Source organism: Rhinoderma darwinii, chromosome 5 (assembly GCF_050947455.1).
Source record: "Rhinoderma darwinii isolate aRhiDar2 chromosome 5, aRhiDar2.hap1, whole genome shotgun sequence".
Taxonomy (NCBI): domain Eukaryota; kingdom Metazoa; phylum Chordata; class Amphibia; order Anura; family Rhinodermatidae; genus Rhinoderma; species Rhinoderma darwinii.
In genome coordinates this window covers 224,262,270-224,288,961 of record NC_134691.1, presented here as the reverse complement: position 1 = coordinate 224,288,961, position 26,692 = coordinate 224,262,270, and the positions used below count along the sequence as shown (strand labels likewise).

General features: G+C 41.2%; 1 protein-coding gene across 2 annotated transcripts in view; it reads left to right on the top strand.

Annotated features, from left to right (window-relative positions):
• TRANK1 (tetratricopeptide repeat and ankyrin repeat containing 1) overlaps positions 1–26,692 on the top strand; it is a 281,007-nt gene that overhangs the window by 194,504 nt on the left and 59,811 nt on the right. For both annotated transcript variants that reach the window (XM_075826966.1, XM_075826965.1), the window contains 4 exons: positions 10,196–12,937; positions 15,610–15,809; positions 16,922–17,059; positions 17,251–17,394. In XM_075826966.1, the coding sequence (XP_075683081.1) occupies positions 10,196–12,937; positions 15,610–15,809; positions 16,922–17,059; positions 17,251–17,394 (3,224 nt within the window). The remainder of the gene's footprint in view (positions 1–10,195; positions 12,938–15,609; positions 15,810–16,921; positions 17,060–17,250; positions 17,395–26,692) is intronic.

Sequence of the window (26,692 nt, the reverse complement as noted above, 5' to 3'; positions counted from 1 at the left end):
ATGGAAGGCGGGGAGTGAAAAACTAAAATGGAAAAGCAAAAAAGGATCAGTCCTGCAAAGGTTAATTAATTTCTATTAAAAAAATAAATTATTACCACATGTCGGGTATTGTCGTACTCGGGAGAGATTGCGTTACAAATTTAGAGCGACTTTTTCTCCTTTATCCTATGTGAAAATGAAAAAATTCAACATTTTAGTGGACAAAAATGTTTATATTCATTTTCATGGCCTAATTCTACTAAATTCTGCCAAAGACCTGTGTGGTATTAATGCTTACTAAACCCCTAGAAAAATTCCTTGAGGGGTCTAGTTTCCAAAATGGGGTCACTTTTGGGGTGTTTCCACTATTTTGTTCCCTCCAGGGGGTTGCAATAGCGACATGGCACTAAAAACCAATCCAGCAAAATCTGTGCTCCAAAATCCAAATGGCGCTCCCTCCCTTCTGAGCGCTGCCGTGGGTCCAAACAGCAGTTTATTACCACATATGGGGTATTTCCGTAATCGGGTGAAGATGCTTTACAAATGTTCGGGTGAATTTTTATTCTTTATTCCTTGTAAATATTAACCCCTTAACGCTCAGCGGCATAATAATCCGTCGTGCTAACTGTATCGTTAGCGCTCAGCGACGGACTATTATGTTGCGGGAGTAACGGCCATTTCGGCCGTCCTCCCGACACATGCAGGAGCTGTGACAGCTGCTGTCTCGTACAGCAGCTGTCACAGCTCCTACAGCAGGGACCGATCGCTGTGTCCCCGCTGATTAACCCCTTAAAAGCCGTGTTCAATAGCGATCACGGCTTTTTAGGGGTTAAGCTACAATCGCCGGCCTGCTACACGATAGCGGCTGGCGATGGTGGCTATGGCAACCGGACACCAAAGAATGGCGTCCGGCTATGCCATCGACGGAAGCCTAGTGGGTCCTGCCAAAGTCAGGACCCACTATGCTTGCTGTCAGTGAGTAGCTGACAGTTCTAATACACTGCACTACGCATGTAGTGCAGTGTATTAGAATAGCGAACAGGGCCTCCTGCCCTCAAGTCCCCTAGTGGGACAAAGTAATAAAGTAAAAAAAAAAGTTAAAAAAAGATGTGTAAAAATAAAAGTTTTAAAAGTAATAAAAGTCAAAATCCCCCTTTTTCCCTTATCAGTCCTTTATTATTAATAAAAATATATAAACAAACAAATAAACTATACATAATTGGTATCGCCGCGTCCGTAACGGCCTGAACTACAAAATTATTTCATTATCCTGCGCGGTGTACGCCGTAAAATAAAATAATAATAAACCGTACCAGGATCACAATTGTTTGGTCACTTCACCTCCCAAAAAATGGAATAAAGAGAGATCAAAAAGTCGCATGTACCTAATAATGGTACTGATGGAAACTACAGTTCGTTACGCAAAAAATAAGTCCTCACACGGCTTTATTGATGGAAAAATAAAAAAGTTCTGGCTCTTAGAATAAGGTAACACAAAAAGTAAATAATTTTTTACAAAACGTATTTTATTGTGCAAACGCCATAAGACATAAAAAAAACTATAAACATCTGGTACCGCCGTAATCGTATCGCCCCGCAGAATAAAGTGAATATGTCATTTATAGCGCACGGTGAACGCTGTAAAAAAAATAGAATAAAAAAACAATAGTAGAATTGCTGTTTTTTAGTCACCACGCCACTTAAAAATAGAATAAAAACTGATCAAAACGTTGCATGCACCCCAAGAAAACTGCAATGAATTCCTCAAGGGGTCTAGTTTCCAAAATGGGGTCACTTTTGGGGGTTTTCCAATGTTTTGGCACCACAAGACCTCTTCAAACCGGACATGGTGCCTAATAAAAAGGAGGCCTCAAAATCCACTAGGTGCTCCTTTGCTTCGGAGGCCGGTGCCTCAGTCCATTACCGCACTAGGGCCACATGTGGGATATTTCTCAAAACTGCAGAATCTGGGAAATAAGTATTAAGTTGCGTTTCTCTGATAAAATCTTTTGTGTTCTAAAAAAAAATGGTATAAAGAGGATTTTCTGACAAAAAAAAAATGTAAATTTCACCTCTACTTTGCTCTAAATTCCTGTGAAACACCTAAAGGGTTCATAAACTTTCTAAATGCTGATGTGAATACTTTGAGGGGTCTAGTTTCTAAAATGGGGTGTTTCATAGGGGTTTCTAATATATGGGTCCCTCAAAGCAACTTCTGAACTGGAACCTAAAATAATAAATAAAATTAGGCAATACCTCGCTTCTTACATTATATTGATAATGAGCCGTGCCCACCCCGAGATGACCCCAGTTTTGACCGTTTGTATAAACGGAGACCCCTATTAGACCTTTTCAGTGCCCGGTTTTCCCAAGCATACACCCCCGAGAAGTGTATTTCTATTGATGAGTCCTTGGTAGATTTTAAAGGGAGGCTTCAATTCCGCGAGTACCTGCCGGGTAAGAGGGCAAGGCATGGCGTGAAGATGTATAAGCTGTGCGAGAGTGCATCAGGGTATACCTACAGATTTAGGATATATGAAGGGAAGAACACCAGTATTCAGCCCCCAGAATGGCCCCCCTTACTGGGAGATAATTTTGATACCAGCGTCCCACTCTTCAACTGCCTCGCTTCCAGAAGTACTGCGGCATGCGGCACTGCTAGAAGAAACCTGAGAGGCCTCCCTAAGACTCTGCTTGGGCAAACACTCAGAAGGGGTGAGAGCAGGGCACAATCCAGCAGCAACATATTGTGTGTCAAGTACAAGACAAGAGAGATGTTACACCAGTACCTATGTACCTGTACGAGGTACCAGTACAGAGACCCCCAAACCAGACTGCATCCTGGACTACAATAGGTACATGGGAGGGGTGGACATGTCAGATCAAGTCCTGAAGCCTTTCAGTGCCATGCGGTGTGGTATAAGAAGCTGGCCGTGCACATCATCATCATCATCATTATACAGATGGCATTGTACAATGTGTACGTGCTACATCGATGTACAGGCCAGACGAGTACTTTCCTGGAATTTCAAGAGGTGGTTATCAAGAAACTAATCTTTAGGGACCAGGAAGGGGGGGGGGCACCCAGTACTTCTGGAAGCGGGGCCACACACATCATACCAGGGCAACACTTTCCAGGAGAAGTTCCCCGAACTGGCAAGAATGGAAAAAGTCAGAAGAGGTGCAAAGTCTGCTATAAGAGGGGGATAAGGGAGGACACAATATATCAATTTGACACGTGTCCCGAATAATCAGAGGTCTGTATGAAAGAGTGTTTTAAAATTTATCATACATCCCTTGGTTTATAATTTACCCCAGTTTTACTTACCCTGATGTACTCCGCACAGCTTATTCCCCCTCGTTTTTCCCTTCTGAGCCCTGCTGTGTGCCCAGGCAGCTGTTAACTGCCACATTGAGGGTATTGCCGTACCCGTGAGATCCCACATTACAGTTTATGGGGTGTATATCTCCGGTCAAAATGCTCACTACACCTAGATGAATGCCTTAAGGGTCTAGTTTTTAAAACGGGGTCACTTCTTGCGGGTTTCAACTGTACTGGTACCTCAGGGGCTTCTGCATACATGACTTCACGCCAGAAAATCCCCAGTAGGCCAAATGGTCCTTTCGTTCTGTGCCCTCCCATGGGCCCAAACGGCAGTTTATCACCACAAATGGGGTGTTATCGCACTCAGGACAAATTGGGCAACGAAATGTAGTATTTTATTTCTTGTGAAAACAAGAATTTTTGAGCTAAAACGACATATTATTGGAAAAAATATATTTTTTTTAATTCGCAGTCCAATCAAATAAGTTCTGTGAAGAAACTATGGTGTCTAAATGTTCACCTTACCCATAAATGAATTCCTTGAGTGGTGTAGTTTCCAAAATGGGGTCACTTCTGGTGGGTTTCCATTGCTTTGATACCTCTGGGGCTCTGCAAATGCGACATGGCACCCGAAAACCAAACAAGCAAAATCTGCACTCCAAAGAACACACAGTGCTCCTTCCCTTCTGAGGCCTCCCATGGGCCCAAACGGCAGTTTGTCGCCACAAATGGGATATTGCTGCACTCAGGACAAATTGGGCAACAAAATGGGGTATTTTGTTCCCTGTGAAAATAAGAAATTTTGATAAAAATATGATATCTTATTGGAAAAAATGACATTTTTTTCATTACACAGCCCAATTCAAATAGGTGCTGTGAAAAAACTATGCGGTCAAAATTGTAACAACAACCATATTTGAATTCCTTGAGGGGTGTAGTTTCCAAAATGGGGTCACTTCTGGTAGGTTTCCATTGCTTTGATACCTCTGGGGCTCTGCAAATGCGACATGGCACCCAAAAACCAATCCCGCAAAATCTGGACTCCATCAAGCACATGGCGCTCTTTTCCTTCTGAGCCCTCCCATGGGCCCAAACGGCAGTTTATCACCATAAATGGGGTATTGCTGCACTCAGGACAAATTGTGCAACAAAATGGGGTATTTTGTTCCCTGAGAAAATAAGACATTTTGATCACAAATGACATCTTATTGGAAATTTTTTTATTTTTTTCATTTCACAGCCCAATTCAAATAGGTGCTGTGAAAAAACTGTGCGGTCAAAATGGTAACAACAACAACAACCATAAATGGATTCCTTGAGGGGTGTAGTTTCCAAAATGGGGTCACTATTGGGGGATTCCTACTGTTTTGGCACCTCAACACCTCTTCAAACCTGGCATGCTGCCTAAAATATATTCTAATACAAAAGAGGCCTCAAAATGCACTAGATCCTTCTTTTCTTCTGGGGCTTGTGTTTTAGTCAACGAGCACACTAGAGCCACACGTGGGACATTTCTAAAAACGGCAGAATACATATTTAGTAGTGTTTCTCTGGTAAAACCTTCTGTGTTACAGAAAAAAAAATTGAACAAAATTGAAATTCAGCAAGAAAAATGAAATTTGCACATTTCACCTCCACTTTGCTTTAATTACTGTGAAATGCCTGAAGGGTTAAAAAACTTTCTAAATGCTGTTTTGAATACTTTGAGGGGTCTAGTTTTTAAAATGGGGTGTTTTATCAGGGTTTCTAATACATAGGCCCCTCAAAGCCACTTCAGAGCTGAAGAGGTACCTTAAAAAAAAGGCTTTTGAAATTTTCTTAAAAATATGAGAAATTGCTGTTTATGTTCTAAGCCTTGTAACGTCCAAGAAAATTAAAGAATGTTCAAAAAACGATGCCAATCTAAAGTAGACATATGGGAAATGTGAACTAGTAACTTTTTTGGGTGGTATAACCATCTGTTTTACAAGCAGATGCATTTAAATTCTGAAAAATAAAAAATCACTTTTTCCATAAAAATATCACTTTGAAGACCGATTTCTGTGTAAAGCGACCATAAGAATGAAGAAACACACCCCAAAATCTATCACCCCGTTTCTCCTGTTTTCAAAAATACTCTCATTGTTGCTCCAATCTGCTTATTAGACGTGTGGCTGGGCCAAAAAGAGAGGGAGCACGCTTTGGCTTTCAGGGCACAATTGAATAAATTCTCGGCCCCATATCATGCATTTAGAGGCATTGAGCTGCCTGAACAAAAAAAAAACCACGCAGAAATGACCCCATTTTAAAAACTAAACCCCTAAAGGTATTCATCTAGTGGTGTAGTGGGCATGCGGACCAAAAATTTTTTAAAGGAGGAAATAATGGGTATAATTTCAGACACTATGGGTATATAATGTTTTCTTCAAACTCTTATTACGTTTCCACATGAAATAGAGGAGACGTGGTAGAAGGTTATTTTGTTAGAAATATGCCTCATTAATAAATTTGTGCGGCATACAGAAGAGAAGTGAAGCCGTGTATTCATAACGGATACATGTCGCTATAGACGTATTTGCCTGTACTTATGACTATGTTTTGCTGAAGAAGCAGTTGGTGCCATTATGATGTCATTGTGGACAGAATTCTGTCCTAATATAAAATCAGTCAGAGAGGAAAAAATAAACTGTACTGGAGTGACGGGCAATATCTTCAAACAAATGGAGGAAAATGTATCCAACTATGTTGCAAACTCGAGTCTGTTCACTAGATAGAAGAACACCTGCAGGGCTGTCAAGACAAGCTTTTTTTTTTTCAGTGACTGGTTGTACAACGTCTCTTTAGCTCCATCAATCCTTATGAGGGACGAATGTGCCAAGTGACGCGGTACACCATAACAGGCCCCTGCCCGGCAAGGTAGGAACCGCTATGTGCACAAAACAACCAATCACCTACAGAATATATAAAGGGACAGTGTCCAAAACCATCTGTAGGAACAGTAAAGGATCACTAATCCCAAAAATGATGTCAGTATTTCCAGAAGAACCGTAACAAAGCCCATGGTGTATTGATAAGGAACAGCTCGATTATTAGAGATCCTCCAAAAAAAAATATCATGCCCGTATCACGGTACAGAATTAGGAATGTAACAGCCGTATGTGGCAGGACATAGTCATAAGAAAAAGGAAATACATCCCCAATTTATTCTTGTAACCATTGCTAAAATGCACGACTTCCACTAATTCAGGGGCGGCACGGGCCGCAGGTGTTGGATTTATCTACTAATAAATGCAATGCCCACATTTATTTTTTATTTCAAGAACACTTGTGGGGTCCATGTTCTGAATAGACAGATGTGGGCTCCTGCACAATAAACTGTATTCATTTGTGAGTGATCAAGTCCTGGATTTAATTGTCCAAGAATTGTATAAAAAAAATCATAAAGGGGAAATTTAGTTTTACAGTCTGAAATAAATAAACCTCCCCATGAGAATCCCTCCCTCCCTTGGAAAGCCCAGAAACGAAACAAAAAAATATGCATAAATGAAATTGACTCCCTAAAAAGAATCCCCCCCCCACCCCACCCTTTTTGGTTTTCCCTAAATTATAGATCAAATTAATAATTAGAAACGGTGTGGTAGTTCTCAAAACAGGGGTAGTTGCACAGGCCTGGATTTGAAGGGCACATGGGGCAGTAAAACCGGGAATCGCTCCTCCTTCCGTGTTTACTGCACACCCGGCATCTCTTTTGGGGGTATCTTTGGTTCACAGAGGCAGGGACGGGGTGAAGGAAGTGGCGCTCAGTGAGCCTTTTGACATCCTCTGACTCGAAGGAGTCTCTAGGTGCGGGGGAGTCAAACAGGAGGTGCTCTATAATTTTCTCCTGATACTGGAGGAAACTGAGCGTTCCCTGGGTCTTATAGAGCACATAGCTGTTGTAAGTGGCCATTTGGATAAGGTAGATCGCTACCTTTTTATACCAGGCCCTAGTTTTGCGCTTGACCAGGTACGGTTGTAGGACCTGGTCAGATAGATCGACTCCCCCCATGAACTTGTTATAGTCCACCACGCAGACCGGTTTCCTCTTATCAGAGGTAGCACCCCTCTCTCTTACTGCCACTGTGGTGTCCTCGTGCACGGTGGAGAGCATGTACATGTCCTTTTTGTCACTCCATTTGACAGCGAGCAGCTGGTCACTTGAAAATGAGAGTGACGCACCCCTTACTAGTCGCCTGGACACCAGTCGTTGAGGGAAGCCGACTCTATTTTTTCGTACCGTCCCACAGGCCCCTGTATTCGCAGCATGGAGGGACTTATACAGGGGGACACTGGTGTAGTAATTGTCGGTGTACACATGGTACCCTTTTTGTAGGAATGGCACCATGAGTTCCTAGACAATTTTCCCACTAATGCCAATATCCTCTGGGCATCCTGGGGGATTAATGTGGCGGTCCCTGCCCTCATAAATGAAAAAGCCACAGGTGTAGCCCGTTGTGCTCTCGCACACCTTATAGTGTTTCACTCCGTATCGGGCTCTTTTGGAGGGGATGTATTGTCGAAACGATAGACGGCCCTTGAAGGACATAAGGGACTCATCTACCGCTAGTTTTTGGCCTGGGGTGTATAAATTGAAAAATGAGTCACTTAGGAGGGAGATTAGGGGTCTCAGTTTGTTGAGGCGATCATAGGCTGGGTCACTTCTTGGGGGGATTTGTGTATTGTCAGAAAAATGCATGAAACGCATTAGAGTCTCATAGCGCGTTCGGGCCATAACGGCTGCAAATACAGGCGTGCTATGGATAGGAGCGGATAGAGTTTTTTTTTACTATCCCCATGTTTAGGGTAATTCCCCAAAATTTTTTTATTTCAGAAACTGTTGTGGGGATCCATCCTCTGGCATAGCAAGACCTGGGATTTTGGGTGCCAAATTGCTTAGCGTATAAATTCGTCTGCTGGACGATTAGTTCCAGGACCTGATCGCCTATAAACAAATGAAAAAAAATTATAGGGACTAAAATTTGAGACATCTGCGTTGATGCCTGGAGTCGCTGTAAATGGCAAAACTTGGGGGGGAGAAAGCAATTGCAGGATCCCAAATTGCGGAAGGGACTGCAGTACTAGGCCCGTCTCCTGACGCTTCACCGCTGACCGCTGCGTCCACCACTATAAGGCTGGGGGGGTCCAGTGGCAGAAGCAGAACTTGTGTCGCTTTCTGAGCCAAGTTCTGCTTCTGACGCAGTGTCCGTATCACTGCCGGAACCGCTAGAGCACAGCATGGCGTATGCCTGCTCTGCAGAGAACATTCTGCGCTTCATGTTCACCACACTAATAATTGTTGTTTTTTGTTTTTTTTTAGAATACAAACAAAAAAACGAGGGTGATTACGTGTAATCTGGGGTGATTACTGGTAATCTGGGGTAATTACGGGTAATCTGGGTTAATTACGGGTAATCTGGGTTAATTACGGGTAATCTAGGGTAATTACGGGTAATCTGGGGTAAATTACGGACAATATTCGGATAATATCGGAACACTGGCGAGTAAGTATGTGGTGTATTCTACAGTATAATACAGCACAAGATTTGTATAGTATCTCTCTTTCCTCACAGATCAACTACAGTGAGAGGAGGGAGGGAAACAGCACAAATCTTGTGCTGTATTTTGAAAATATGGGACTATGGTCACTGTGATAGGTATATCACAGTGACCATCTGATCAGGGACCAATTATAACGGTCCCTGATCAGTTTCTATTTACAGGCAGAATAGCTGCCTTTTACTGACAGCGCATGTGTGCGCCATTGTTTTTTTATTTTCCCGGCGGTTGGGGGGAGGGGGGGCACGATCGGAGGCCTAACAAGTAGTTTTTTATCTCCTCTCACCAAACAGTCATGGTGAGAGGAGATAAAAAGTTAGATTTCAATGCTGCATCAATTGTAACGGCGATCGCCGGTATTCGTTGAATACCGGCGATCGCCGGTTTGGGGACCGCAAACAACGGTCCCCAGACTGTGCTCCAAGCCCTCAGCTACCTCTGGTAGCTGAGGGCAGGGAGCTATCACTCTGCACGGCGCCGCAATCTTAATTAGATTGTGTGCGCGGGTGCCATTTTTTTTCTCTTCCCGGCAGCTGCGGGAGGAGAAGAGAAGGGGGGCACGATCGCGGGCATCGGAGGCCCTTCAGTTTAGTTTTTTATCTCCTCTCACCAAACATTCATGGTGAGAGGAGATAAAAATGTCGATTTTCCACCGCTGCATTAATTGTAACGGCGGTCGCCGGTATTCGTTGAATACCGGCGATCGCCGATTTGGGGACCGCAAACAACGGTCCCCAGACTGTGCTCCAAGCCCTCAGCTACCTCCGGTAGCTGAGAGCAGGGAGCTATCTCTTTTCACGGCGCCGCAATTTTATTCTGATGCAGTGCCGTGAAAAGGCCTATGCATCAGAATAAAGCCCGTTAGTGGCCGCCGTGAAAAGGCGTATTGGCGGTCACTAACGGGTTAAAGAGGACCTGACACATATTAATGTTTTCTTAAACTTCTACTAATATGCAGGTGGTCGACTAATACTATCCACTTATACTAGGAGAGAGAAGACTAGCTAAGCACCACTCAGCTGCATTGTTGGACATTCTCAATGTTTCTGTATTATTTGCTTCCCTTTAAGGTGGTACAAGATCATTGTGTGTGCGTGTGTGCGTGTGTGCGTGTGTGCGTGTGTGCGTGTGCGTGTGTGTTAGTATAGTTGAGACAATATAGAAATTGGTATTGGTAATTATATTTAATAAAACAAGTCCCAGAACATGGTTTTATTACTATGCATAACTGCTAAATGAAGAAGCTGAAGATTTATATTTGTGCTATGTAATAAACCGTATAACCTTTTTTTTTTCTTATTTTCCTTCATTCCCCAGAGGATCATGGTGTATTCATGGCAAAATACCTTTTGGACTTGTATTCTTCTGAACCTCGGAAGTACTCTTATTTAGAACCCAACACCCAGGACCAAAATGGAGACACAGTTATGCATTTGGTTTTTCAGAGTAATAATGGCAAACATTATCGCAAAATAATGGATGTGCTTGCAAGATTTGACATTAAGTTAACAATAACAAATCGCCAGGGAAAAGATGCAAAATACAAGATAAAGAACTCTGATCAGCGCTTCATAGCTTGGAGTGAAGTTAGAAAGAAATACAAGCAAAATCAGCCAACTTCTGTTTCCAAGACACTGACAAATGGAAATGTAACGCAACGAAAGAACAATGCAAAGTCGTTCTTCGTTGCGCCTGAATCTGTGATAGATGATCAAATTGTTCAGCTTGAGATATCTGAACACACTACCATTGAACTTCCAGTTGTAAGCACAAAGAAAGCAATGACTCCAAAAGAAAGCTTACTGCAAATCATAGGAGAGTTAATAAAATGTACGGAACCCGTCTTTGACAGTTTGAGGCCATCAACCACTGTACAGACCAAAGAAAGTGGGATCAATCAGGCACCTGAGGTCTATGTAAATGGAGTTACAGCAAGTCAGAATGGGTTATCTAATGACTCCTGGATGGAGAATAATGAATGTGCCACAAAGGATTTAGCAATGTCTGACAATGTTGAAGATAATGTTGAGCCACTGGGAGAGGACATTGACCTTTCAAAAATAGATTTCAATAATATGACCTGGGAAATTGAGTGTTCACCTGAAGCCCTGAAGAAATTGGGATGCAAATCAGTGCCACAGTACATGAAAAATAAAATAATTGTGTCCATTCAGAAGCTTGGAAATGGGGAATGGACACGCAGTCTTCAAAAACTACTGAAAGTGAAGAGCAATATCAAGCTTTATGAGGTTAAGCTAGATAAAGGAGCCCGGATGCTGTGGGAACTTGCAATTGATTTTTCACCTCGATGTAGTGAGGAGCCAGAAAAAATTCTTTCGACCGAATCTTCATTGGTAAAAACAGGCAGGGTCTACACAGAAATTATACGGATTTGGGACATTGTTCTTGACCATGGGAAGCTGAATCATTCTATTGAAAGCATATGCAGTGCTTACAATAGGGGTCTAACCTGTATACTAAAAAAGAAACTAAAGGGCATAACAAAGGTTACAATTTCCTCAAACACACAAAAGCGTATTCCAAAATATTTTATGGAAGATACAGAATTTGATCTCTATATGGAACATGTAGTTCCAGATTACTTCCCCCCTGCCAGTGCAGCAGAAACTGAATACAATATTATGAAATTCCACAGCTTCAGCACAGACATGGCACTAAATGTATTAAGCAACATGTACTCCAGAGTTGAGTATCCCTTTAGAGTTGGGGAGTTAGAGTATGCAGTGATTGATCTAAATCCCAAACCCATTGAAACAATCATATTAATTGGTAGGAGTGGGACAGGAAAAACAACTTGTTGTTTGTATCGTCTCTGGAATAAGTTTCACGCTTACTGGGCAAAAGCTGAGTTAGTTGGCCCATTGCTAGTGAAGCAGACCTGGCAAAGGAGAAAATATAGTGAAAATGTTGATTTTGGTGACATGGATGATGAGGAGAATTCTGAAACAGAATGGTCTAATAATACATATGAAGAGCAGGTACTTCCAGAACCAGAGAGCATGGATGCAGAAGACCAATCCGCTGATGAAACGGACAACAGTGTTGAATTGGAACATTATCATCCAATATTTATTACCAAAAACCAAGTGCTTTGTCAAGAGGTACAACGAAATTTTCTTGAGTTAAGCAAATCTACAAAAGCAACAAGCAATTATAAACCAATTGAGCCTAATGTTTATAGGTTGCAAGATATCCAAGATGAGAACTATCCTTTGTTCATAACTTCCCAGCAGCTGCTGATCCTACTGGATGCCTCAATGCCTGATCCATACTTCCCCAGAAATGAAGATGGAAGTCTAAAAAGGAATATTGTTGGATGGTCTGCTTTGGATAACATTGATGTGCTAGATTTGTTGAATGAGGATTATGAGATGGAGTCTGACCCCGAAAATGAAGAAGAAGAAAATGACTGTGAACAGAAAGAGTCTGATCCTCGCGTTTTTGTCACCTTTGAGGTATTTGCCAATACTTTGTGGCCTAAGATGGTGAAAGGAAAGTCTCTGTACAATGCTGCACTTGTCTGGAAAGAGATCAAGTCTTTTATGAAAGGATCATTTGAAGCATTAAGCTGCCAACAAGGCAGACTTACTGAACAGGAGTACATTAAACTGGGAAAGAAAAGAGCACCAAACTTTCAAGGAGATCGGAAGGAAATCTATCGCCTTTTTTGCTTGTATGAACAAATTAAATCACAGCTTGGGTACTTTGATGAAGAGGATGTCTTGTATAATTTATTTTACAGAGTTTCACAGCTTGAAGAGTTGCCATGGTCTATCCATGAACTTTATGGGGATGAGATTCAAGACTTCACTCAGGCAGAGCTGTTTTTGCTTATGCGATGCATTAATGATCCCAATTCCATGTTTCTTACTGGAGACACAGCACAGAGCATAATGAAAGGGGTTGCATTTCGTTTCAGTGACCTGAGATCCTTGTTCTACTATGCAAACAAAAACTGCTCAGGTAGCAAGAAGAACTGCATTGTCCGCAAACCAAAACAAGTGTACCAATTAATTCAAAACTATAGATCTCATTCAGGTGAGTTACAGTTAAAGCTTTACCCTTCTTTTGTCATTCTCAAACTTGCCTTAAATTTTATTGTTTTACTTTCTTTAAAGAGGCTCTGTCACCAGATTTTCAAACCCCTATCTCCTATTGCAGCAGATCGGCGCTGCAATGTAGATAACAGTAACGTGTTTTGTTTTTTTTTCAAAAACGAGCATTTTTGGCCAAGTTATGACCATTTTTATATTTATGCAAATTAGCCTTTCTGAAGTACAACTGGGCGTGTTTAAAGTTAAAGTACAACTGGGCGTGTATTGTGTGTACATCTGGGTGTGTTTACTTGCTTTACTAGCTGGGCGTTGTGAATGGAAGTGTATGATGCTGACGAATCAGCATCATCCACTTCTCTTCATTACCACCCAGCTTCTGCCAGTTCACAGACACACAGCGTCCGACGCGATGAAGTTCCTGTGGGAGGAAGTGAGTGACGTCACAGCGTGATCTCGCGAGGACACGCTGTGCGTCTGTGAACTGCCTGAAGCTGGGTGGTAATGAAGAGAAGTGGATGATGCTGTTTTGTCAGCATACACTTCCATTCACAACGCCCAGCTAGTAAAGCAACTAAACACACCCAGATGTACACACACAATACACGCACGCTTGGACATAACTTTAAACACGCCCAGTTGTACTTAAGAAAGGCTCATTTGCATAAATATAAAAATGGTCATAACTTGGCCAAAAATGCTCGTTTTTGAAAAAAAAACAAAACGTTACTGTTATCTACATTGCAGCGCCGATCTGGAGATAGGGGTTTGAAAATCTGGTGACAGAGCCTCTTTAAAGAGGCTCTGTCACCACATTATAAGTGCCCTGTCTCCTACATAAGGAGATCGGCGCTATAATGTAGGTGACAGTAATGCTTTTTATTTAATAAAACAAGCTATTTTCACCACTTTATTAACGATTTTAGATTTATGCTAATGAGTTTCTTAATGCCCAAGTGGGCGTATTTTTACTTTAGACCAAGTGGGCATTGTACAGAGGAGTGTATGACGCTGACCAATCAGCATCATGCACTCCTCTCCATTCATTTAGTCAGCGCATAGGGATCCTTTTAGATCGCTATGTGCTGTTTTATACTAACACATTAACAATACTGAAGTATTTAGACAGTGAATAGACATTCCACGGGATGTCTATTCACAATCTCTGCACTTCGTTACTGTTTCTATGGCAGTTACAGCAGAGGACGCGTAATCTCGCGACATTACACGGTAAATGACCGGTTACAGGGAGATTACACTTTGCTCTGCTGTAACTACCACAAAAACAGTAATGAAGTTCAGAGATTGTGAATAGACATTCCGTGGAGAGGAGTGCATTATACTGATTGGTCAGCGTCATGCACTCCTCTATACAACGCCCACTTGGTCTAAAGTAAAAACACGCCCACTTGGGCATTAAGCAACTCATTCGCATAAATCTAAAATCGCTAATAAAGTGGTGAAAATAGATAGTTTTATTAAATAAAAAGCATTACTGTGACCTACATTATAGCGCCGAACTCCTTATGTAGGAGACAGGGCACTTATAATGTGGTGACAGAGCCTCTTTAAGCTGGGCATTGGATATAAATTAATTGAAACTTGACTGTAGATTTTGTCTCCACAGCAATGTCTGTATCAGAGGTGGAAACCGTAGCTCCGAACTGGCAGTCATTCAGACTGAGTAGTCTGCTCTGAGTGATACATTTTCTTTAAGAACAGTGTCTTCAGATCATTGTTTATTTTCTATCTACTTGGCAACATAATTGATTTCTTTACAATTTTTTTAAAGTGTCGCTAAACGTTTGACAAACTTCTGATGTGTCATAATGACATGTCAGAAGTTTGTATTGGTGAGGGTCCGATCACTGAGACCCCCACCAATCACTAGAACGAAGCAGCTGAAGCACTCGCGTGAGCGCTCAGCCGTTTTGTGTCTGTTTGGCTTTTTCTGGAAATAAATGTATCGTCTACAGACTCGATAGAAAGTCTATGAGCCCGCACTCCGATACATCGGCTTTCCAGAAAAAGCTGAACAGACACGAAGCAGCTGAGCGCTCCCACGAGCACTTCTTCTGCTTCGTTCTAGCGATTGGTGGGGGTCTCAGTGCTCGGACCCCCACCAATACAAACTTCTGACATGTCATTATGACATGTCAGAAGTTTGTCAAATGTTTAGCTACACTTTAAAGTGTACTTCCACTTTCAGTGAAACCTGTTATAGTACAGGAGTGTGCAATATAATCGTTTTTCTACATCACTTGTATTAGCTATCTTGCTTCCAGCAGCGGCCCGGACTGTGTAGCGTCCATTCTACCGGCTGTTTTTAACTCTTCAGTAGTGGACAGATCGACCTGTTCGTGGCCATGGCTCCCATATCCAGAACGGCCGCCAGCGCTATAAAATCCAATATGAAAGCCATGGTGACGAGCAGGTCGCTCTGTCTCCCACTGAAGGGTTAAGAACAGCCGGCAGAATGGACTTTACATAGTCCGGGCTGCTGCTAGAAGCAAGATAGCAAATACAAGTGATGTAGAATATAGACTATAATGCCCCCTCCTGCACTATAACCGCTTTTCACTGAAAGTGGAGGTACACTTAAGCTTCACAATTTTACATTAATATCCAGTTAATCTATATTTTTTTTTCTTGTGCTAGGCATTCTTTATTTGGCATCTGCAGTTGTAGACCTGCTGCAGTACTTTTTCCCAGAGTCATTTGATCGATTGCCACGTGACTGTGGTTTGTTTGATGGTCCAAAGCCGACGGTGCTTGATTCATGTTGTATTAGTGACCTGGCAATACTATTACGCGGCAACAAAAGGAAGACACAACCAATTGAATTTGGAGCACATCAGGTTATAAATGAATACTAATAAGTTTTCTGTTTATAAAATAGTGTCAGAAATGGTCATATGAAATGGTTCAGTCTAAAAAGGCCAGGTACATTATATACAACAGGTATAAAAATACAAAAAATCTAGTAGTCAACAGAAATTACTGTACAAGTGTTAGCTAATTAAGAAATGTAATAATCTACTTTATTATGTAAGTTACACGTATTTCCTACTAGTCAAATTATAAAAAAAAAAAAAAGTCAAAGTAAACCTCGGGACCCACAAGATGAAATCTCTTTTCAGATACTATATGGGGAAAAATATTATTTATAAGCATTTTCCAGGATTTCACATTGATGGCTTAGCATTAGCATAGGCCATTATTGTGGGATGTGGGTCTGATTCCCAGGTCGTTAATCAATCCGTGGCCCCTTCTTTCTGCTCATGGGTGGGAAGGGAGAATTGACTGTATAAATGATTCATTAAATCTCAAAATAAATAGACAATTTAACTTTTAATGCCAATGAATACCTTACTTAACAGTACATGTCTGACCGAAGTAGGACATAATCGTATGTCCAGTGAATGTCGCGGGCACAGGTACTGTGCGAGTGGTGCCAGCTGTAATATACAGCCTAAATTCTGCGGCAACAGCCGGGATTGGAGATAATTTTTACCCCGGCTTTGTAACCGCTTAGATGCTGTAGCCAATAGCAATCATGGAATCTAAGTGGTTAAACCGAGATAATGCACTCCACCAAGCCACCATACAGTCATCGGAAAAATTATGGCTGTTGGAATGCAGCGACATAAAAAAAATTTTTTCCGTGAAAAGTGCTTTTATTGTGCAAAAGTAGCAACATCTAAAAGAAATAACTATACGTATTTGGTATCGCCGTAATAGTAACGACCCATAGAATAAATCTATTTATGATGCACAGTGAACCTCGGAAATTAAATTGATGGAAAAATAAAAAAGTAATGGCAAAGACGAAAACAATCTGCGGTCCTTAGTGCCAAAATAGGCTCAATCGTTAAGGGGTTAATATTGTAGAAATGAATAGATCAGACAATGTAATTCAACCCTTTGCCTAGTTTCTTTTTTTGACTTAATTTATTGATTTACTTTTTAGGTGATTTTGGTAGTAAATGAAAATGCCAAAGAAAATATCCCAGAGGAATTGAGTCTTGCTCTGGTTCTGACTATTTATGAGGCAAAAGGCTTGGAGTTTGATGATGTACTTCTGTACAATTTCTTCACTGACTCTGAGGTATCTATGGTCTAATGTAATACACACTTAAAATGCCCTGAATTTCACCAGTGTTTCCTTTGAACGTGTGATGTAAATTTATCAAAATTCATACAGTACTCTGCATTCCTGAATTACAATTCTATTTCTAAAGATTTCAGTATTTATTTTATTTAGTGGTCTAGTGATGCAATCTTGTGTTTGTTTTTTAGGCTTCCAAGGAGTGGGGAATAATTTCTACTTTCAATGCAGTGCCTCTAAAAAATCAGGGGAATCAGCCTCTTATAGAAGTTCCTTTGGAGAGTGCATGTAATTCTACTAATAGACCATTTGTTCTAAATCCAGAAATGCACAAGGTACTCTAAATGATAATTGATTTGTACTTTAAACCTTTACAAATGCTAAAAAATAGCAGATATAAGGAATGTGGGAAAAAGGGGAACTCAGTGATTGCTGCTGTTTAGCATCACCTCATTTTGATGAAATTAGAGATAAAAGAAAAAATCCACCCATTGGGCAAGGGGTCTGATGGTATCTGTAGGCATTAAGGCTGTCATCCGCTATTGCTTAAATTTGCCAGGCGGTTGACAGTTATATAATGTCTTGGGTACATTCATGTACACTGTAAATTGAAACCAAAATATAAATACATGTATATAAAACAATAGTTCTGAAAGGAACAATAACTTCTAATGTTTAAGTAACCTAAACATCCATCATCCTTGTCATATTTTTACACATTTAAAGTAATGAGAAAAAATAAGGGCAACCCATGACGTGACACCGTTTTTTATATTTATAAATTTTTTATATTTTAAAGAGGCTCTGTCACCAGATTATAAATGCCCTATCTCCTACATAATCTGATCGGCGCTGTAATGTAGATAACAGTGGGTTTTATTTTTTGAAAAACTATCATTTTTGAGCAACTTATGAACAACTTTATATTTATGCTAATTAGATTCTTAATGCTCAACTGGGCGTTTTTTAACTTTTGACCAAGTGGGCATTGTAAAGAGAAGTGTATGACGCTGACCAATCAGCGTCATTCACTTCTCTCCATTCATGTCCATTTGTAATCACAGCACAGCGTGATCTCGCAAAATCACGCTGTGCTGTCACATACACCCACATTACCTTTACTGACGTGTCTTGAGAGTAAATAGACATTGCCTTCCGCCAGGATGCGATGTCTATTCACACTCCCGACACTTCAGTAAAGTTTCTGTGGGACTTACTCACACAGCACAGCGAGATCACGCTGTGCTGTCATTCACAACTGTGATTACAAAAGGACATGAATGGAGAGAAGTGTATGATGCTGATTGGTCAGCGGCATACACTTCTCTTTACAATGCCCACTTGGTCAAAAGTTAAAAAACGCCCAGTTGGGCATCAACCCCTTCACGACCACCCCACGTAGATTAACCGGTTGCAAAGCTGGTCATTGTGCCTGCAGCCCTTTAATCCACGTGTGCGCCTAACAGTGCTCACAGACACTCCCCGCAGCCCGGCATCTCCCAGTACAGGCTGGTACTAGCAGCCTTAGTACTGCGGGAAAACATCGGGTCGGATCACAGCGGTGATCCAAACCGATTAACCCCTTAATTGCGGCAGTCAATAGTGACTGCCGCATTTAAGTTGTTATAGCAACATCGGCACCCCGCTACGCAATTGCGGGGGGCGATTGTTGCGGGGGGGGGGCGATTGCTATGGCAACCGGAAGCCTAACAAAGGCTTCCTATCTGCCATTACGTTAGCCGATTAGGCCCCGCCCGGAGGCGGAGCCTGATCGGCTTGCTGTCAGTGAACAACTGACAGTTCTAATACATTGCACTACATGGGTAGTGCAATGTATTAGAACATCAAACAAACAGTTGGACCTTTAAGTCCCCTAGTGGGACTAAAGAAAAGTGTTAAAAAAAAAAGTGTAAAAAAAAATAAAAATAAAAGTTGTAAAAATACAATAAAAGTTTCAAATAATAACACAAAACACAATCGCCCTTTTCCCCTTATCAAGTCATTTATTATTGAAAAAAATAATAAAGCCATACATATTTGGTATCGCTGCGACCGTAACGACCTTAACTATAAAAATATTATGTTATTTATTCCGCACAGTGAACGCCGTAAAAAAAAAACTAAAAAATACTGACATAACTGCTATTTTTTGGTCACTTTGTCTTCCAAAAATTGAAATAAAAAGTGATCAAAAAGTCGCATGTACCCAAAAATGGTACCTATAAAAACTATAACTCGTCTCGCTAAAAATAAGCCCTCATACAGCTCAGTCAACGAAAAAATTAAAACCGTTATGGCTCTCACAACATGGCGACAGAAAAAATCCATTCTCTTTACAAAAGTTATTTTATTGTGCAAAAAGTTGTAAAACATAAAAAAGTTCTATAAATTAGGTATCACCGGAATCGGACTGACCCGCAGAATAAAGCATGTAATTTATAACGCGTGGGGAACGCTGTATAAAAAGAATTTAAAAAATAATGTCAGAATTGCTGTTTTTTGGTCACATTACCTCCCAAAAAAAAAAGGATAACATGTGATCAAAAAGTTGCATGTACCCCAAAATGGTACCAATAAAAACTACAGCTCGTCCTGGAAAAAAAAACAGCCCTCATACCACTACATCTATGAAAAAATAAAATTAGTTAAAGCTCTAATAAGCCAGGAAATAAAAATATGCAGATGTGCCGGCCCGAGGGGAACATTTCTTCTGTTTTCAAGTGGCGAATTATCAAGGCCCCTAAAATTAGGGAACCAGGAAGGGGAGGGCCCAAACATATCTGCTGGAACCGACGGTGCCCGTATAATACCAGGAAAACACTTCTCAGCAAAATTCCTCAGACTGCAAAGGTGCGGAGTGTGGACCAAAAGGGGGATAAGAAAGGACACAGTTTATCAGTGCGGCACCGGCCTGTGCAGAAAGGATTGTGTCACAGCGTAACACACATCTATGGATTATTTTATTGTTTTTGTTTACCCCACTATACCACCTGACTATGCCCCTTATATACTCCGCCCGGCTTACATGTACCCGCACATTATAAACGGAAACACCAGTAAGACTCAATACAAAACTACTACAAGCAAAATCCACGCTCCAAAAGCCAAATGGCGCTACCTCCCTTCTGAACCCTACAGTGTGCCCAAACAGCAGTTTACTTCCACATATATGGCATCGCCATACCCGGGAGAACCCTTTTAACAATTTTTGGGATGTGTGTCTCCAGTGGCACAAGCTGGGCGCCACATATTGGCATATCTATAGAAAAAAATCCCATTTTCACTCTGCAACATCGAGTGCACACCAATTTCTGCCAATCACCTGTGGTGTTAATATGCTCACTACACCCCTAAGTGAATACCTTGAGGGGTGTAGTTTCCAAAATGGGGTCACTTCTGGGGGGGATGCACTGTTTTGGTCCCACAGGGACTTTGCAAATGCGACATAGCGCCCAGAAACCAATCCAGCAAAATCTGTACTCCAGAAGCCAAATGGCGCTCCTTCCCTTCTGAGCCCTACTCTGTGCCCAAACAGCCGTTTATGACCACATATGTGGTATTGCCATACACAGGAGAAGTTGCTTTACAAGTGTTGTGGTGCTTTTTTTCATTTATTTGTTGAGAAAATGAAACATTTTCAGCTAAAACTACGTCTTATTGAAGAAAAAGGATTTTTTTTAATTTTCACTGCCCAATTCTAATAAAATCTATGAAACACCTGTGGGGTCAAAATGCTCACTACACCCCTAGATGAATTCCTCAAGGGGTGTAGTTTTGTGAATGGGATCACTTTTGGGGAGTTTCCACTGTACTGACACCTTAGGAGCTTTGCAAAAGTGACATGGTGTCAAGAAACCAATCCAGCAAAATCTGTGCTCCAAAAGCCAAATGGCGCTCCTTCTCTTCTGATCCTTGCCGTGTGCCCAAACAGCAGTTTATGACCACAAATGGGGTATTGCCGTACTCCAGAGAAGTTGCTTTACAAATGTTTTTTTTTTTATTCCTTTATTTGTTGAGAAAATGAAAAATTTTGAGCTAAAGCTACGTCTTATTGGAAAAAAAAGGATTTTTTTTATCTTCACTGCCCAATTCTAATAAAATCTATGAAACCCCTATGGGTTCAAAATGGTCACTACACCCCTAGATGGATTCTCCAAGGGGTGTAGTTTCCTAAATGGAGTCACTTTTTTGGTGTTTTCACTGTTTTGGTCCCTTAGGGGCTTTGCAAATGCGACGTGGTCTCCGCAAACCATTCCTGCTAAATTTGAGCTGCAAAAGCCAAATGGCGCTCTTTCCCTTCTAAGCCCTGCCGTGTGTCCAAACAACCGTTTATTACCACATGTGGGGTATTGTTTTACTCGGGAGAAATTGCTTTACAAATGTAGTGGTGCATTTTCTCCTTTTAGTCCTTGTGAAAATTAGGAAAAATTAGCTAAACCTACATTTTCTTTGAAAGAATGTAGATTTTCATTTTCACGGCCTACTTCCAATAATTTCTCCAAAAAACCTGTGCAGTCAAAATGCTCACTATACCCCTAGATAATTTCCTCAAGGGGTATAGTTTCCGAAATGGGGTCACTTTTGGGGGATTTCCACTGTTTTGGCGCCGCAAGAGCCTTTCAGACCCGACATGGTGCCTAAAATATTTTCTAATAAAAAAGGAGGCCCCAAAATCCTCTAGGTGTTCCTTTGTTTCTGAGGCCTGTGCTGCGGTCAATAAGTGCACTAGGGCCACATGTGGGGTATTTCTAAAAACTGCAGAATCTGGGCAATAGATATTGAGTTGCGTTTCTCTGGTAAAACTTTCTGTGTTACAAATAAAATAGATGAAAAATTAATTTCTGCCAAAAAAAAAAGAAATTTGAAAATTTCACATCTACTTCGCCTTAATTCCTGTGAAACATCTAAAGGGTTAAGAAACTTTCTAAATGCTGTTTTGAATACTTTGAGGGGTGAAGTTTTTAAAATGGGGTGACTTATCGAGGGTTTCTAATATATAAGGCCCTAAAATCCACTTCACAACTGAACTGGTCCCTGTAAAAATAGCCTTTTGAAATTTTCTTGAAAATGTGAGAAATTGCTGCTAAAGTTCTAAGCCTTGTGATGTCATAGAAAAATAAAAGGATGTTCAAAAAACAATGCCAATCTAAAGTAGACATATGGGTGATGTTAATTAGCAACAATTTTGTGTGGTATTACCATCTGTCTTACAAGCAGATACATATAAATTTAGAAAAATGCTAATTTTTGCAATTTTCCGCAAAATTGTGGTGTTTTTCACAATTAAATACTTAATGTATCGAGCAAATTTTGCCAGTAACATAAATTCCAATGTGTCACGAGAAAACAATCTCAGAATCGCTTGGATAGGTAAAAGCATTCCGAAGTTATTACCAATAAAGTGAAACATGTCAGATTTGAAAAAATTGGCTGCGTCCTGAAGGCCAAAACAGGCTGTGTCCTGAAGGGGTTAATGACCGCCTATACGTGTTTTCACGGCAGCCATTAAGGGTACTTATGCCATAGCGCCGCCTTTTCACGGCGGCGGTTTGGCATAAGATAGCGTCCCCCGAAAGGGGCATAAACTAGCGGAGGCCTCGGAGCACAGACCGAGGACCGTTTTGTCCTGTCACATGATCGCCGTTATTCAACGAATAACGGCGATTGATGTAAAAACAGTGGCGGTTTGTTCTCTCTCTTCTCTTACAGAAGCACGAGCTTTAGCTAGGGAATTACAAAGCAATTTTAGTGATAGGTTCCGGAGACAACAGGGTCATTCTTTTCAGAACGAGTGCCAGTATCTTTGTCAACAGTGAGAGCTGAGTGTAAGGCTTAAAGAGGCTCTGTCACCACATTATAAATGGCCTATCTTGTACATAATGTGATCGGCGCTGTAATGTAGATTACAACAGTGTTTTTTTATTTAGAAAAGCGATCATTTTTGACGGAGTTATGACCTATTTTAGCTTTATGCTAATTAGTTTCTTAATGGACAACTGGGCGTGTTTTACTTTTTGACCAAGTGGGCGTTGTGTAGAGAAGTGTATGATGCTGAGCAATCAGCGTTATACACTTCTCTCCATTCATTTACACAGCACATAGCGATCTAGCTATATCACTATGTGCAGCCACATACACACACATTAACGTTACTCAAGTGTCCTGACAGTGAATATACATTACCTCCAGCCAGGACGTGATGTCTATTCAGAATCCTGACACTTCGCTAACGTTTCTGTGAGATTTACAGCAAGGCAAGCGTAATCTCGCGAGATTACGCTGTAAACGGTAATTTAAAACGAGATTACGCTTGCCTTACTGTAAATCTCACAGAAACGTTCGCGAAGTGTCAGGATTCTGAATAGACATCACGTCCTGGCTGGAGGTAATGTATATTCACTGTCAGGACACTGCAGTGACGTTAGTGTGTGTGTATGTGGCTGCACATAGTGATATCGCTATGTGCTGTATAAATGAATGGAGAGAAGTTTATGACACTGATTGGTCAGCGTCATACACTTCTCTCCACAACTCCCACTTGGTAAAAAAGTAAAACACGCCCAGTTATCCATTAAGAAACTCATTAGCATTAAGCTAAAATAGGTCATAACTCCGTCAAAAATTATCGTTCCTCTAAATAAAAGAAACACTGCTGTAATCTACATTACAGCGCCGATCACATTATGTACAAGATAGGGCATTTATAATCTGGTGACAGAGCCACTTTAAAGAGGCTCTGTCACCAGATTATAAGTGCCCTGTCTCCTACATAACCTGATTGGCGCTGTAATCTAGTGTATGACGCTGATTGGTCAGCGTCAGACACTCCTCTGTACAACGCCCACTTGGTAAAAAGTAAAAACACGCCCAGTTGTCTAGTAAGAAAGTCATTAGCATAAATTTAAAATTGATCATAACTTGCTCAAAATGATCGTTTTTCAAAATAAAACCACTGCTGCTATCTACATTACAGCACCGATCAGATTATGTAGGAGATAGGGCACTTATAATCTGGTGACAGACAGAATGCCATTGTGCAAATGTGCATGACCCAAGCTTACTCTGCTACATATACAAGAAACTGGAACCCTCTATACATCACTGTGAATAGAGTATGTCTGAGAAACTCAACAGTATAACTATACTATATTGATATTCCATTTTTATATGGACATTATTAAAGGTTAAATTTTAAATATTAACCCTCTACAAGCTCGCTGTAAAAACAGTGGCGGTTCGTTCTCTCTCTTCTCTTACAGAATATATTCTGTGAGAGAAGAGAGAAATGGTCTAAATAAGGGCCAGCACCCCCGATTAACCCCCTTCCCCCCCGTACCTGATCTGGATCTTCAAGATGGCGCGTGACTGACTGTCACGGCACAATGGCGGAACACATTACACAACGTAAGTAGTGTAATGTGTTCTAGCAGCGATCAGTGCTGCAAGTCTAAATGTCCCCTAGTGGGACAAGTAAAAAAAGTTTAAAAAGAAAGATAATAAAAATGCTTTAAAAAAGTGTAAAAATAAAAGTTATAAGTTACATAAACAAAAAATGCTTTTTTTTTTCCTATAAGTCTTTTATTACAGGAAAAAAATGAACACGTTCAAAAAGTACACATATTTGGTATCACCGCGTTCGTAACGACCCCAACTATAAAACTATAATAATATTTTTCCCGCACGATGAACACCGCAAAAAAAAAGTAAAAAAACTATGCTAGAATCCTTATTATTTGGTCACCACCCCTCCCAAAATATACAATAAAAAGTGATCAAAAAGTCGCATACACACCAAAATAGTACCAATAAAAACTACAACCCGTCCCGCAAAAAACAAGCCCTTACCCAGCTTTGCTTTGACTGAAAATTAAAAAAGTTATGGCTCTCAGAATATGGTGACTCAAAAAATGTATTATTTTATAAATAAGTGATTTTATTGCGCAAACGCTGCAAAACATGAAAAAACAATATATATATTATATATATATATATATATATATATATATATATATATATAATATGGTATCGCCGTAATCGTACCGACCCACAGAATAAAGTAAAATGGTCATTTATAGCCCAGGGTGAATGCCGTAAAAAAATGCCGTAAAAAATTAATAATAAAAACCATTGTCAGAATTGATGGTTTTTGTTCACCTTGCTTGCCAAAAAATGGCATAAAAACTGATCAAAAAAATCACATGTACCCCAAAATGGTACCAATGAAAAGTACAGATTGTCCCGCAACAAATAAGCCTTCACATAGCTCCGGTGGTGAAAAAATAAAAATGTTCTGGCTCTCCGAATATGGCGAGGCAAAATATGCAGTGTCCAAAAGCGGATAAGATTGGGCACAAATTTATCATTGCGACACTGGCCACACATCTGCGGATTATTATTTATTTACCCCATTATTATACCCTGATATTCTCCGCACATACTACATATGCCCCCACATTATAAACGGAAATACCGGCAAAACGCCAAACAGAACTACTATCAAGCAAAATCTGCACGCCAAATGGCACGCCCTCCCTTCTGAGCCCTACAGCATGCCCAAACAGCAGTTTACGACCACAGATATGGCATCGCCATACCCGGGAGAATCCGGTTAATATTTTTTGAGGTATTAATCTTCAGTGGCACAAACTGTGCATAACATGTAGCGCACTAAAATGGCATATCGGCGGAAAATTAAAATTTTCACTCCACCCTATCTGTTGCGCATTAACCCCCTGTAGACAGTGCCACACAGCCCCCTGTAGATAGTGCCACACAGCCCCCTGTAGATAGTGCCACACAGCCCCCTGTAGATAGTGCCACACAGCCCCCTGTAGATAGTGCCACACAGCCCCCTGTAGATAGTGCCACACAGCCCCCTGTAGATAGTGCCGCACACAGCCCCCTGTAGATAGTGCCGCACACAGCCCCCTGTAGATAGTGCCGCACACAGCCCCCTGTAGATAGTGCCAGACACAGCCCCCTGTAGATAGTGCCGCACACAGCCCCCTGTAGATAGTGCCGCACACTGCCCTCTGTAGATAGTGCCACACACTGCCCTCTGTAGATAATGCCACACACTGCCCTCTGTAGATAATGCCACACACTGCCCTCTGTAGATAATGCCACACACTGCCCTCTGCAGATACTGTCACTGTCCCATATATGGACAGTGAAGTCAGGGACTTCTTCCTGGAGCGGAATCCCCGGGCAACGCTGTGGCCGGGGATTAGGGACTCCGCTCCTACGGGGAGCAAAAAAATCTCCTACTCCTCCTCCTCATGCATTTCGCACTGTGAGGAGAAGAGAGCGAGCGGCAGAAAGCACGACCGTCACTAGGATCACATCCAAGGGACAGCCATGCTTTACACAGTCCCATAGACTTCTCTGGGAGCCGTGCGGCAGGGAGAACGGCCCAAAATAGGGCATGTTCCATTTTTTGACGGCCCAGTTTACTAGGCCATCAAAAAATCGGCTGTGTGAATAGCCCCATTTGGGGTCTAATGTTCCTACTGCGGCCATGTGATGGCCGGTCAAAAAACGTCCGTCACATGGCCGAGAATAAGAGTGCTACATGAATATGTTGCAATAGCCTTTTCATCTTGTATCTAGTTTAAGGCCTATAGCGTGTAGAAT